Here is a 15,137-nt window from a genome sequence, read left to right on the forward strand (position 1 = left end):
TGCAGAAATCATTAGAGTGTCATGCACTTTCATTTTCCTTGAGCCTTGTTTTAGCCAGCAGTGAGTGTGTTCAGTATTCAAGGAGCACATGACCACGTTTCCAGGCTGTTTCAAATATATGCATTTTAAAATCCCCTCCCTCAGATAAGACGAATTCCAAAATCATATTGGATGAAGAATCCCATATTGCATTGAAATGCAACTTTCGGCCTTTAAGCTGATTGCCTTTAAACATAAGTTTCAGTATGTGTATATTTGACATATTGCCATGCTATCTAATTGCAGAATGATATTTGGATAGAACATCCAAATGCCCATAGCCCATATGTTCCTTTATAAATAGCATGCCAAATGATCATCGAAGTGATTCTCATTATCTAGCAGTTGCAGTATATTGATGTTCACTGTCTATAACCTATTTATTTGGTAAACATTTCTGTCTTTGAATGCGCAAAGACTAAATCTGGATAATAAACATCGATGATGGGGTGAATACTGGTATAGTTATACTAGCAATTTCTGTCATTGTCGTTGGCGAGAAAATAAGAACAAGAAAAACCATCACATTTTCTTATTTCTATTCTGACAATGGTGATGCTGAAGTAAAGCTTCACATGGAAAACAGCAACAGGTCACTAGATATACACGTCAGTGCCTGTCCTTCAGTATGGCTTGAATTCATACTGTGAAAATGACAATAATTATGGCAAATTGACTGCACCCAACCACATCACAGGTAATGCAGATTGCACCCATTGTTAGCACTGGAGGGAAAGAACAATGTTCTGTCTTGGCAGCTCCCAAGTTGCTGAAACGCTCCCAATATAAGTCTTCTTTTTTTTCTTTTTTTTAATACTTTATTGAGTCAAAACATGTGAAGACAATACCTCATTAAGTTAATTAAAAAATATATATAATATTAGTATAATAAGTCTCCTTTGTCAACTAAGATATTAATTTGTTGTGATGAATGGGATCTTACATTGAAAGCAGACACATACTGTATGTTAATAACACAGATGGCACCATTATTATGAATGTCACCCTCAAACCAACATTATAATGATTGCTTGTACCAGAGACCAATTAGGTGTTACTACTGGGCATGCTGTGAACTTCCAAACGCACACACGCAGACACACACGCTTTCCCAAATGTAATTATAGCAGTCCATTTCATAAGTGGAAAATGTGTACTCCGGGTTCTCCACAGGTGTAATGTTTTTGTCTGCTGCACGTTACATCTTTTCTGTCTTTTCTTTCTTTTCAAAGCTTGACTTAGATCCAAAATGGAAAGGTGCGTTCAGTGGAGTGCAAACCTCCGCCAGGAGGAAAGCCCCAATAGTTGGGTCATCTGTGGCACTTCCGTGACCGTGGAGAGCGAAGGTCCGTTTCTCAATGGATTTGTCATCTAGGAGGGTTATTAAACAAATTTAGCCGGGGTGTATTTTTAAAAGGGGCGGGGAAAATTTGTGAGAGACCAAAATCCAAAATGGCTGCCGTGAAAATGAACTTTTTAATGGTTTGACCTACAAAGATACAGTACATGGTTTCAGAGCTTATTTTGGTCAAGGAATACATATTTGGTGTTTTTATAATGATTTGACCTATTGTTGACCTTCAAATGCAAGATGGCTGCCAATTATGAGCTCCAAAAGGTTTTTCTTTCAAAATCGTCACAGAGCCCTCTTATTAGGCTCTAATGAAAGCTCTGCTCATGATGAGTTGAATAATATACAGTATAAGTACACAGAAGTAATATCTGAGGTCAATAAAGTCAATGTTTGTGTGTAAACAACAGTTACTGAGTTGCAGTTTCCCATTAAATAGTGTAGACTACTGAGAATATGGTGTCCAGTTCATCCCATCACATTTTCATAATGAACCAAAAATAAATTAGCACTATAGCACTATAAAATAAAATAGTATTCTGTATGCAAAGCTAGAAAGGTTAGTTGCTTGAGGTGAATTTAAATGTCAACTCATTTGTCACCCTTATTTTGTAGTATTGCTCCCAGTGTTTCCTGTCTGCCTAGTTACTTTTACCTGCCTTGTCTAACCAGTCTTGTGATTTTGTCAGTGTTTCCACCTGTGTCCTCCTAGTCCCCCAGCCTATCCTAGTGTTGATTGTCTGTTGAGTTCACCTGTGTCCTATTAATCCCTGTCTATTTAAGCCCTGTGCTTGCCCTGTGTTCTTGTTGGTCTGTAGACCTTTGTCATGTGAGGTTGTTAGTCCTTGTGCCCAAGAATCTTGGACTTGTCTTGGAGTGTCTGCCATTCCAGAGCCCTTGAATCGCTTGTAGATGGCATAGATGTAGTATAGGACATCAGCTGGTGGACAGTTATGAGGATTGGGAGGATGTCCTTGAACATTTCTGGATTCTCCGCCTTGAGCTGAGTGAGCGTCTTGTAGGTGCAGGTCACCAACAAGAAAGGAGAATGGAATATTCTTCTGCCGCATGGCCTCCACATGTTTCACCATTATGTCATTCACCACTGACTTGCTTGGAGGTTCATTGTATGTTCTGTGGTAATAAGGTTTGCTCTTGTTGGGTGGTGGATGACAGCAGGACTGGGCACCACTGTATCCTGGAACTTGCTGGTCTTCAGGTGGTGGTCTTGTGCCATGATTGTCTACACGAGACAGTGCATGACAGAGCGAGCGCGCTGCGGAGCTGACCCATTCACTGGTGGATCTACCCTGGGACGAGCAGGTGGCTCACTCTTGCTACCAGGGGGGCATCTGTACTGGCAAACCTTTGTCAGTTCTGCACACTTCTGCTTTAGATGTGCAGAGATTTCCTTCTTCTTGGTGAGCTTTTCAGCAGTCTCTTCGCCTGGTTTCTTTTCATAGCTCTCTGGCTGTATGTACATGACATTTGTTCGATGGACTCCTGTAGAGTCACCTGTCATAGTGTCAATCTTGAAGTCGTCATTGTCGATGATCACAATAGCTGGCTTGCTGTCTGCGATCTCCTGTGGGCAGGTTGCTGATGCCTCCACATCCATCAGAGCCCAATGGTCATAGAGGAGCAGTGTATCTGCATAGCTGATGCAGACACCGCTCTTGTGCAGAGTGTCTACCAGATCTTTACTATCGCTCTGTGATACATGCACTGTCTCGTGTAGACAATCATGGTACAAGATCACGCCCAGTCCTGCTGTCATCCACCACCGAACAAGAGCAAGCCTTATTACCACACAACATACAATGAACCTTCAAGCAGTGGTGAATGACATCATGGAGAAACATGTGGAGGCCATGCGGCAGAAGAATATTCCATTCTCCTTTCTTGTTGGTTACCTGCATCTACAAGATGCTCACTCAGCTCAAGAAGGAGAATCCAGAAATGTTCAAGGACATCCACCCAATCCTCATCCCTTTCCACCAGCTGATGTCCTACACTACATCTATGCCATCTACAAGCGTATTGAATGGCTCTGGAGTGGCAGACACTCTGGTTACAGCGGGGGTAGTAGTGGAGGGGTTGGTAGACCAAGCACTACGAGGAAAGCACTACAGATGGGGCGTGCGGTGCATCCTGCTCTGGAGAGAGTTTCTTATCCAAAATCAAATGTTCAAGATTCTTGAGCACAAAAAATAAGGACTAACAACCTCACTTGACAAAGGTCTACAGACCAACAAGAACACAGTGCAAGCACAGGGACTAAATAGACAGGGATTAATAGGACACAGGTGAACTCAACAGACAATCAACACTGGGATAGGCTGGGGGACTAGGAGGACACAGGTGGAAACACTGACAAAATCACAAGACTGGTTAGACAAGGCAGGTAAAAGTAACTAGGCAGACAGGAAACACTGGGAGCAATACTACAAAATAAGGGTGACAAATGAGTTGACATTTAAATTCACCTCAAGCAACTAACCTTTCTAGCTTTGAATACAGAATACTATTTTATGTTGGGCTATAGTGCTAATTTATTTTTGGTTCATTATGAAAATGTGATGGGATGAACTGGACACCATATTCTCAGTAGCCTACACACAGTACACTATTTAATGGGAAACTGCAAATCAGTAACTGTTGTTTACACACAAACATTGACTTTATTGACCACAGAGATTACTTCTGTGTACTTATACTGTATATTATTCAACTCATCATGAGCAGAGCTTTCATTAGAGCCTAATAAGAGGGCTCTGTGACGATTTTGAAAGAAAAACCTTTTGGAGCTCATAATTGGCAGCCATCTTGCATTTGAAGGTCAACAATAGGTCAAATCATTATAAAAACACCAAATATGTATTCCTTGACCAAAATAAGCTCTGAAACCATGTATTGTGCATCTTTGTAGGTCAAACCATTAAAAAGTTCATTTTCACGGCAGCCATTTTCGATTTTGGTCTCTCACAAATTTTCCCTGCCCCTTTTTAAAATACACCCCGGCTAAATTTGTTTAATAACCCTCCTAGATGACAAATCCATTGAGAAACGGACCTTCGCTCTCCACGGTCACGGAAGTGCCACAGATGACCCAACTACAACCTCCCTTCATTGTTGTCTCTTGTGGTGCATGTGATGACAATGTTTTGGAGTTGTGTGCTTGTATGGATGCTAATCGTTAATGCCTTGTGTCAATTATGTTTGCACATAGCCAGACTCGGAACACAAATCAGGCCGGGAATGTAAATGACAGCGGCCCCCATGTCTGTCCAAATTGACATACAAATAGTAGCAATAAGTAGTAAGAGCAGGCAGCTGATCAGTAATACAAAAGATTTAGCAAAGTGAGGCTGCCCCGACGTAAGTCATGGGTTGCAGCTGTTGAGACCCAAGGAATTTGCAGGGACAAATAGCTTAAAGTTATACTAGGTAAGGTTTTTAAAAAAACTAAAGTTAAAGCTCCACTGGCTAAGAGAAACGATCCGCAGATAGTATAAAACAACTGAAACGCTTCCGCCTTCCGGTGAAAACAAATGGAATTCTGGGTAATGCAGTACTCAGCTAAAGACCTGCAATGACGGTAGTGACCAGGTTGCTAAAAATCGTTATTTTTGGACCTACCTTGTATTGCTTTAATTATATGATATATGGTTAAATATCTTTGGTGCCCCTTATGGTCAGAAGTGAAAGTGCTTTTGGAGGTGTAGATGCCGTGCAATTCAAGTTTGGGGTTGATTGGACATTGTGTTTATGATATGTTTTTTTTAGCGGTGCCAGCCGCTCTACATTTGACCGTGTGTGTATGTCTGTCTGTCCGTCCGTCCGTCCGTCCGTTTGCGGACGGCAAAGATGCAACCCATGCGCCACTTCAAGACATGCACACAAACAAACACACACACACAAGCCAGCACTGCAAACGTGCGTGCGTACGCACACACACACACACACACACACACACACACACACACACACACACACACACACACACACACACACACACACACACACACAGAACATACGGTCCTGCGAGGCGCACCTTTGCAACACATGCGCCACTTAAAGACATGCACACACACAGACTGGCCCGCGTGTGTGCACGCACGCACACACACACACACACACACACACCCAACCACACACACACACACACACACACACACACTAAAACGACCGATCTACAATGTGAGTAAAAAAATATTAAAAGTAAATAAAGTGAGTACAAATATTTAAAAGTAAATACCTTGAGTAAAAATACCTCAGAGTACTTAAATTGAGTAAAAATACTTTTAAGTACTCATAATGAGTAAAAAATACTTAAAAGTTGAAAAAAATAGTAAAAATACTTAAAAGTTGATAAAAACAATAAAGATACTTAAAAGTTGATAAAAAGAGTAAAAATACTTAAAAGTTGTAAAAATGAGTAAAAAATACTTTTAAGTTAGTAAAGTGATTAAAAATACTTTCAAGTAAATACATTGAGTAAAAATACTCAGTAGTACTTCAAATGAGTAAAAATACTTAAACATGGTTAAAATGAGTATAAATACTTAAAAGTCGATAAAAAAAGCACAAATACTCTTATAGTACCGCCTCAATACCAGTCTGAATGCCAGCGCCCACACATCAAATAGATTTGTACCAACTGAATGACAGCACACACTCATCAAACAGAGTAGGCACCGCTTACTGGGTGTGATTTTTTTTATGCTTATTGTCACATGACTGCTGAGAAAAAGCAGAGAAAAAGAGTAGAAAAAATGCATCAGAAACTTTTCACAAATTTGAAGAATTTAGTGAAGAAACCTACCCATTAGTGGGGGAAAAAAGAGTCAAGGCGTGTCGTGTGTATATAGATAGTTAAAATGCAAATGAATGAATCAGAAGTGAAGGAGCTGCGTCATTCACAGTTCAACATCCTTATATATTTAACACCCTTGCAACACACAGACTACGCTGTCTGTTTTAGTGTTAACAGACAGCATTGTGCTATGACTTGTCATTCTCACCAGTTTCCCCACCCTTTTGGACTTGTGTCTCAAATCAATATGTGCCGCCACGTCTCCATAGGCTTTCCGTAACTCAGTGGACCTTCCTCAACATGTGAGCGATGTGGGATTGATTAGTTATCATATTTTTCCAAGGGTTGGTCATGGGGAAAAGGAGAAAGAAGTGATTACACAGGCAGTGCGTCCGGACGAGAATAGAAACGCTCGTTGGTGGAACGGGGATTTGTCCGCCAAAGCAGATAGTTCTTTACGTTTCTATTTGTTTTGCAGCTCATTGCCCCGCAGGTCATGTTCTCAGTGCGCCTCCATCACTCAGCGTTTGATATTTTTGTCAATAAATCAGTGCAAAGCACCCCAGTGTCAGACATGCTCTCTGGGTCTCCGCTCAGGCCCGAGTGAATACATATATATTCTGAGGAGCAGCTAAAGGGAAATTGTTTGATTTCTAAGCTGGCTGCTCATAGCTTGCAGCGTTTGTGTTTGATTCGCCGCAGTCCAAAGGTCACATACGAACGCATTATATCTGCATCATTTATGCATATGTTCACATGCTTTCTCACTTGTCTTTTTTGAAAACAGCGTGCCAAAATAAGTCTTCATGTACTTGCTTGCTGCTGCTTCTGGAATATAGATTACGTTGCCATCCAGTGAAATGCCTGCTGGTTCTTCCTTTGTTTTTCACACTTGAACAAAGCGCTATCTCATTTAGTCTCTTTTACTACATTTCCACAGGATGAATCCCTTCATAGCAGGAAACAGGAGGGAAGAAACAATATGATGCATTGTACATTATAACAATGAGGTCAACGTGCGTTACTGTTTTGAGTGCAGCTTTGCAGTTATGCACTGTTCCATTAGATTCGACATCTCAATCCCCACAAAACCTCCCTTCCTGGGGACCAGAGAGTGCTTTTCAGTGAGATCTGACTATCTCAGTTTATTACCTTTCAGGGAGGTCTTTTACTGTGTTGATAGTGACTCTGTACTGTAGAATGATGAAGCCACTGGTGAATATTCCATTCAAATGCTCTCTCTCTACAGCGCACTGTACAGTAGTTCTGTCCTTATACTGGAGATTGTCTACCGCTGTGTATCCAATTATTAGAAACATTCAAGCTTTTGTGCTGTCAATTCAGGGCCGGATACAGAAATTATTAACTGGGGGGGGCATTAATAAATGCTGGGGGGGCGGCTTCCTTGGCGCCGCGCAAAGCGCGGCGTAGATTTTTTTTGGGGGGGGGCCCAAAACCATTTGGGGGGTTTTCGGGGGCCCCAAACCCCCCAAATGCGTAGGAAAATATGCATAGGAAAATATGCATTTTGGCACAGTTAGACCTATAAAAAAAAATGTTTTCAGTTTTTTCGGCTGTTTGTGTATTACTGCTTCCTATTGTTTTTTTGGGGGGGCAGTCAGGGCATTTGGGGGGGCATTGCCCCCCCTTGCCCATGCCTAGATCCGGCCCTGTGTCAATTCCATGCAAATATGTTGTGCTCAGACAATGACAATTATGTTATGTGTGCAAACGTGCTTCTGTTGAAGATGGTGTCTCTGAAGCGGCCATTCAAATAAATCAGGGGGAAAAAGTTAAAAAGCTGTGAATGTAATTAATATCATCCTGCCCGGTTTCTTCAATTAAAGAACAAAGCGTGCAGTTAAATCCTCAGTGTTCATTTTACACTGAGTGTATAAATGTAACTAAATGGACCAATAAGGGCACACCAAAGTTTAATTCTAAATATGAGTGGCGGATTCTGCCTAATGCTTTTCAATGGGAACGGAGCGGTTTTGTTGCCATTTGCGGATTCCTGCAAAGAAACGCTCTGTTCCCATTGAAAAGCATTGGCAGTATCCGCCCTCATAGGTAGAATTAAACTTCGGGGTGACCGTGCCCTAAGGCAGTGGTTCTCAAACTTTTTCATGTCAAGGACCCCCAAATTGACACTTATTAGACCCCCATTTGAAAAGATATGCCAGGGACCCCCATAAGAGAAGATTTTTACGGCTCTAGCAGTGATTCTCAACCATTTTAATTTCAAGGACCCCCCCAGTTTGACATGCTTTAGGCTACGGACCCCCATTTAATGGCATTTCTATCTCTGGGACCCCAATTTATATTGTAAAATCAATGTTAATTTAACTCTGAGAGTGTACAAATGGAACCAAATGGACCCGTGAGGGTCCATTTGGTTCCATGTGTACACTCTCAGAGTTACAGAACCATAAGGGTCCATATGGTTCCTAACTATCTATCATTTAGCTGGGGACCCCCTGGAACTCCCTCAAGGACCCCACTTTGAGAACCAATGCCCTAAGGGTCCATTTTGTTCAATTTGTACACCTCCTCAGTGTTAAATTAACACTAGGGATTTTTACTGTGGAGCTGATTGCTTAGTGGCTGTGATATTGAATCATGTGTGATGGTTTCTGTTTTTTTTTCTCGATCTCTCCAGACAGACCATCATGGACGACGGCACCCTGCGTATCACCAACATCAGTCAGACGGACGCGGGGAGGTACACCTGCGTGGCCAGGAACCAGTTCGGGACGTCCAGCAGCACGGGCTCGCTGGTGGTGAAAGGTACTTTTCTGCCCGCAAGGTTTTACTACCATTTAAGCAGATGGTTTAAACCTTTGTTAACCCATTAAAGACCGGGAACGCATCTGTGTCGTATTTTTTATTTCTTTGGCTATTAAAAAATTGCAGATATACAAGCTCATAGCTATGAACTTGTAGATCTGTAAAAATTTTTTAAATCTAGATTTCTTTGAATATATATATTTTCAAAGCGAACATTTGTAACTCAAATCTTTGCTTCACTGGGGGTCCCTGGAACAACCTATTTTGAGATGGGGGTCTGTGGCCAAATACATATAATTTTGGGGGTCCTTGACATGAAAAAGTTTGAGAACCACAGATCATAGCAAAATATTTGTTTTCAAACATAATTTGAAAGACAGACATTTGTTGAATCCCCAGAAGCAAGGATTTGAGTTACAAATGTTCGCTTTAAAAAATATACCGGTATATTCAAAGATTTTTTTTCAAAAATAGCAGATCTACAAGCTCATAGCGCGGCACAAAGAAATCTTAAAATGACACACATGCCTTCCCGATCTTAATGGATTAAGGGGGGGGAGAAAATACTAACCCAAGCATGAAATTGATAATAAAATATATAGTCATATTATGTTCCTGCTGGTTTGACAGAAATATAAGTCATCCATGGTTTTGTCAGCTGTGAGTTATGGTCCAGACTGCAGAGTGGGGCCCCAACCGTTGGCATCTATATTACTGAGAGAAGATCTTTCTTTCTGTCTTTTTCTTCCTTTCTTTTTTTTGCCACCAACATTTTAATTTGAAAAAGAGCTGCTTTTGCAGTTTTGGATTTGAATGTTTAAATAATGGGTGATGATTATTCACACAGAGAGAGAAATGTTTTTTTTCCCCGTTTTAGAGTTGACATTGTGATCGCTGTGTTTAATTATTCATTGTTGGATTTTTAGGCAAAAATGTTCTCTTCCAGATGGAAGTTAAGTGGAGGTCACTTTATTACGCCTTCTCCCCCACACCTTCCATTACCACAGTAGACAAATTAAGATTTATTATGTTCTCTACTTATCTACTTTTTACATTGACACAGTGCCACATGCAGCAATAAATAATATGTTGTAGCTAATAATGCGTACGAGGTAAGATAAAACTGTTTATCCCCAAGGGGAGTTTCACCAACATTTTACTTAACCCATTGAGGCCTGAGGTTCCGAATTCTGCAAAATGTCTTCTAAATCCTAAACGGTTTTCTGAAAAACGTATGTTTCTATATCAGTGGTAATCAAACTTTTTCATGTCAAGGGCCCCCAAAATGATATGAATTTGGCAGCCGACCCCCATCTCAAAATATTTTGTTCCAGGGACCCCCAGAAGCAAAGATTTGAGTTAATGTTTGCTTTAAAAGAATATATATATTCAAAGATTTGCACACATTTTCAAGTTTTTTCAAAAATTGCAGATCTACAAGCTCATAGCGCTATGAGCTTGTATATATACTATTTTTGAATAGCCCAATTTTTTTTTAAATGACACAGATGGGTTAACATTGCTAATAGTGCTCAGAACTTCCCGGTTGCCTATCCTCTTCAGTTCTCCTCTAGGGTTCTGTCACCCCCAGCGTGCCCAAGGCTTTTGGGCCTCGCTTGTAAATGTCTTGGGATTCTTTCCATCTTGTTGTCTGCATTTTCGGTCTAATTTGTTAACCCATTAAGACGCATCTGTGTCATTTTTTGATTTCTTTGGCTATTCGAAAATAGCAGATATACAAGCTCATAGCGCGGCACCGAGTGCCGCGCTATGAGCTTGTAGATCTGCTATTTTTGAAAAATCTTGAAGATGTGTGCACATCTTTGAATATATATTGTTTTAAAGCGAACATTCTTAACTCAAATCTTTGCTTCTGGGGGCTCCCTGGAACAACATATTTTGAGATGGGGGTCCGCGGCCAAATACATATCATTTTGGGGGTCCTTGACATGAAAAAGTTTGAGAACCACTGATATAGAAACATACGTTTCTTTCCAAAAGAAAATAGGATTTAGAAGACATTGTGTAGAATCGGAACCTCAGGCCTTAATGGGTTAACTCGTATGAAGGAAGAAGCCTCCCAAATACAAGTTATATTGAGTGTATTACACAAAGAGCAGCTGCTGTTGTTTTATCCACTTAAACCCCATATGGGTATAACCAGAGTCCCTCAGGGCTCAATACTAGTGTCTTTTCTGTTTTCTGCTATTTTTCAGCGAAAGCTTTCCCCCACAATACCGACGCTGGGGTTCAAGTGGTTAATGTAGTTTTGTTATGAAAACTGCACACAAGCTATTGAGAAGCGCGTCTTATCTCCTCATCGATCGACAGTGCCCCCATCCAATTGTCAGCGTGTGTGTGTGTGTGTGTGTGTGTGTGTGTGTGTGTGTGTGTGTGTGTGTGTGTGTGTGTGTGTGCGTGCGCGTGCGCGTGCGTGCCCCAATTATGTAACAGAGCCAACCAGGATCATAGTTCCTCCTCTGAGCTTGGATGCCACAGTGGGACAAAGCATCGTGTTGCCATGCGAGGTATTCACCGACTCCTCCCTGGATCCCGTCTTCAAATGGTTCTTCAACGGCAAGCCCATTGATTTCAGCAGGCAGGATCATTTTGAGATGATTGGAGGGGTACGTACTTGATTGATTCCAATTTGTATTAGCCAAAAATAATGTAAAACATCACAGTTACATTTATGATACTTTTGTCTAAAAGGTCCGTCCAAAAAAGTCCTTGCGGACTTGTTTCCGTTGGGGTCCTTGGTATTCATTTCATAGACATATATAGTAGCAACCAAACAGTTCAAATATCAACATAAAAATACAGAGAAAAAATAACACTATGTACAAAAAAAAAGAAGCAAAAAGCTTGAAAAAAAAATCAAAAAAAAGCGAGGGGGGTTGTCTCTCTACCGGGAAACTGGTACTACCTCCTCTTTTTGCCTCCAGAACGATGAGTTTTTAGGGCTGTTTTAAATGAGCCCAGCTACTGTACAGTTTATAATACGAGTTGATAATTCCCTGATGTGGCCTGACATGATCTCACATGTACAAGATTTCTGTCAAATCCTAAACTAACAATTCAGTATATAAGTCTCATGATGCTATTACCAAAAAAAATAATATATATATATATATATATATACACACACACACACACACACACACACACACACACACACACACACACACACACACACACACACACACACACACACACACACACACACACACACACACACACACTATAATGGCCTTTTCCCCTCAACATCACAGATTTGAGCCTTCCCCAAAGTCGAGCAGTGGAGGAGTATTGTAAACAATCAGAAATTGTGACAAAACTGTGAAAGGCCCTAAACTGGGACATTCTATTTGAAGTTGGGATTTCTATCCGTATAAGCTCATGTGCTATAAAACACTTCTACACTTCAGGCAGTCATGACAGGAGACTAGGCTTTATAGGTGAAAAACCTGCAGACAGAGATGAAATCTCCACCAGTGTGTAGAGGTGATCTTGTGAGTAAATCATCTGACAGCTCTCTCCCCAACAAAGGAGCGGTCACCCACCCTGCTTGATTACAGGATTTATGCTTCTCTAGGAGACACGCTGAAAACGCCTGTATCACACTGAGCGTCATCACTTTCACCTTTAACTCTTTAAGACCGGGAACGCAACTGTGTGTAATTTTTTAGATTTCGTTGGGCTATTCAAAAATAGCAAATATACAAGCTTTCATGATTTTTCAAAAATAGCAGATCTACAAGCTCATAGCGCGGCACCGAGTGCCGCGCTATGAGCTTGTAGATCTGCTATTTTTGAAAAATCCAGAAAAGTTGTGAAAATATTAGATTAAAAAAAATATATCTTTGCTTCTGGGGGTTCCTGGAACTAAATATTTTACAAATGTTCGCTTTAAAAAATATATAATCCAAGATTTTGCCACGAATTTACACGATTTTTCAAAAAATAGCAGATCTACAAGCTCGTAGCGCGGCACTCGGTGCCGCGCTATGAGCTTGTAGATCTGCTATTTTTGAATAGCCAAAGAAATCCAAAAATGACACACAGATGCGTTCCCGGTCTTAATGGGTTAAACTTCAGCGAGCCATTCTTTTTTACACAAAAGGCTCATAGAAATTGAGCAACGTTGTGCTATTTGACTTACAAAAGGCCAAAAGTCTCTTATATATAAGACCCACTGCAATGCACCAGTGATTCAAAGTAAGCTATAGTCACCCGCCGGTGATGAAATAATGTCTTCTTCTCATTAGGGATCTGCTGGTGACCTGATGGTGAGGAACATTCAACTGAAGCATTCTGGGAAATATGTGTGTATGGTGCACACTGACGTCGACACCGTCTCAGCAGCAGCAGACCTGATCGTCAGAGGTACAGTAGTATGCTCTTTTGAAGGGACTTTGAACATTTCACATTTCTACTAAATGTTCTTGGTGTGTTTATCGGAAACTCCCTTCAGATGAGAACTGTCTCTGTAGACAGCTGTAGAGTAGGTTTTTTTTAGCAGCAGGGATGGCTCTAAGGATGGCAAAGTCCAACACTTTGGTCCCCAATAAGATATTTTGAAGACTACTGTTTTGACTGGATTGCCATGGAATTGTATTCAGTCCTATCCAGTCAACATGGTTCTCCGAATAAGGGAGAAGAGGGGATGTAAGATTTTTTTTGGCCACCTAGAAATGGCTGTCAATAGTCAAACTTGCACATTGACAGCAGAGAATTGCTGACACAACCGACATCACGAATGCCATATACACACGGCAACAGTTTTCGGCTCCCAATACGCTGACGGGAGATTCCGTCAGTGCCTGCATGGAGTTCGGACAAAACACTGCGCTGAGTAGCTGTCGGCCAAGTGCACCAGTTAACCCTTTAAGACCTGGGACGCATCTCAGTCATTGTAAGAATGTATTTGGCTATTCAAAAATAGCAGATCTACAAGCTCATAGCGCGGCACCGAGTGCCGCGCTATGAGCTTGTAGATCTGCTATTTTTGAAAAATCGTGAAAATGTGTGCAAATCTTTGAATAATATATATTTTTAAAGCGAACATTTTTGACTCTCTTACAACTTCTGGGGGTCCCTGGAAAAAAAACATTTTGAGATGGGGGTCCACGGCTATATCATTTTTGAGAACCACTGATATTATAGCAAATATGTTTTTTCAAAAAACTGTTAGGATTTAGAAGACATTTGTAGAATCCCCCAGAAGCAAAGATTTGAGTTACAAATGTTCGCTTTAAAAAATACATCTATCCAAAGATTTGCATAAATTTTTCACGATTTTTTTCAAAAAATAGCAGACCTACAAGCTCATAGCGCGGCACTCGGTGCCGCGCTATGAGCTTGTAGATCTGATATTTTTGAATAGCCCAAAGAAATGACACAGACGCGTTCTCGGTCTGAAAGGGTTAACCATCCTCAAACTAGAGTCCTTGTTTGAGGAGGCTTGGCCCTCGGCCTGTGGCCCCATGCCTACGACCGAATCACAGTCGTCGTGCCTCTTGTGTGATATCGCTTAATTAATTTGACACCTCTTCTCCAACAGGCAGTGCATTTTCTCTCCGGTGATCGGGCTGATGCATATTTAGCCGGAGTTATGAAGCGCTAAATGCCTTTTTCTTTGGGGCCTGCCATGCGTGAAACTAACCTTGATTGATTGCATTTCGCTGTTTCGGTGCTGCTGTGGTAACATAAAGCCTGACGAGTGTTGTTGTTGTTGTTGTCTCTGGGTGTGGCTATAGGGCCTCCCGGTGCCCCAGAGAGTCTGCTTGTGAGCGGAATCACCGACACCACAGTCCGGCTGTCCTGGGGGTCTGGTCCTGACAACCACAGCCCCGTCACCATGTACATGCTGCAGGCCAGAACCCCCTTCTCCATAGGGTGGCAAAACGTCCGAACAGGTACTGTAGCACGCCAATGTCACCTTCAAAACATTCACTGGGTACAGCAATTTATGCTAGTACTTTCTAGTACTTTTGTTTGTCATAGTATTATAGTGTAATGTAAGAAATGTCACAGCAACACTGTACTGTATGTCTTTAGGGAATTATGTGAAAGGTGGTTTTATTGCTACGCCTACAGTTTCATGTGTCGTCCTTAGACTGGTGGAAGGATACAATTATTTGT

The 15,137-nt window shown here is 41.3% G+C and overlaps 1 protein-coding gene across 1 annotated transcript in view; it reads left to right on the forward strand.

The window, feature by feature from the left end:
* The window catches only part of cntn6 (contactin 6), a gene marked incomplete at both ends in the record, with an annotated part of 61,999 nt that overhangs the window by 33,320 nt on the left and 13,542 nt on the right, over positions 1 to 15,137 (forward strand). The window contains 4 exons of the mRNA XM_080423464.1: positions 8,866 to 8,993; positions 11,448 to 11,620; positions 13,262 to 13,379; positions 14,753 to 14,911. Of these exons, the coding sequence (XP_080279590.1) occupies positions 8,866 to 8,993; positions 11,448 to 11,620; positions 13,262 to 13,379; positions 14,753 to 14,911 (578 nt within the window). The remainder of the gene's footprint in view (positions 1 to 8,865; positions 8,994 to 11,447; positions 11,621 to 13,261; positions 13,380 to 14,752; positions 14,912 to 15,137) is intronic.

Source organism: Gymnoscopelus braueri, assembly GCF_963280865.1.
Source record: "Gymnoscopelus braueri genome assembly, chromosome: 3".
NCBI classification, from domain to species: Eukaryota; Metazoa; Chordata; class Actinopteri; order Myctophiformes; family Myctophidae; genus Gymnoscopelus; species Gymnoscopelus braueri.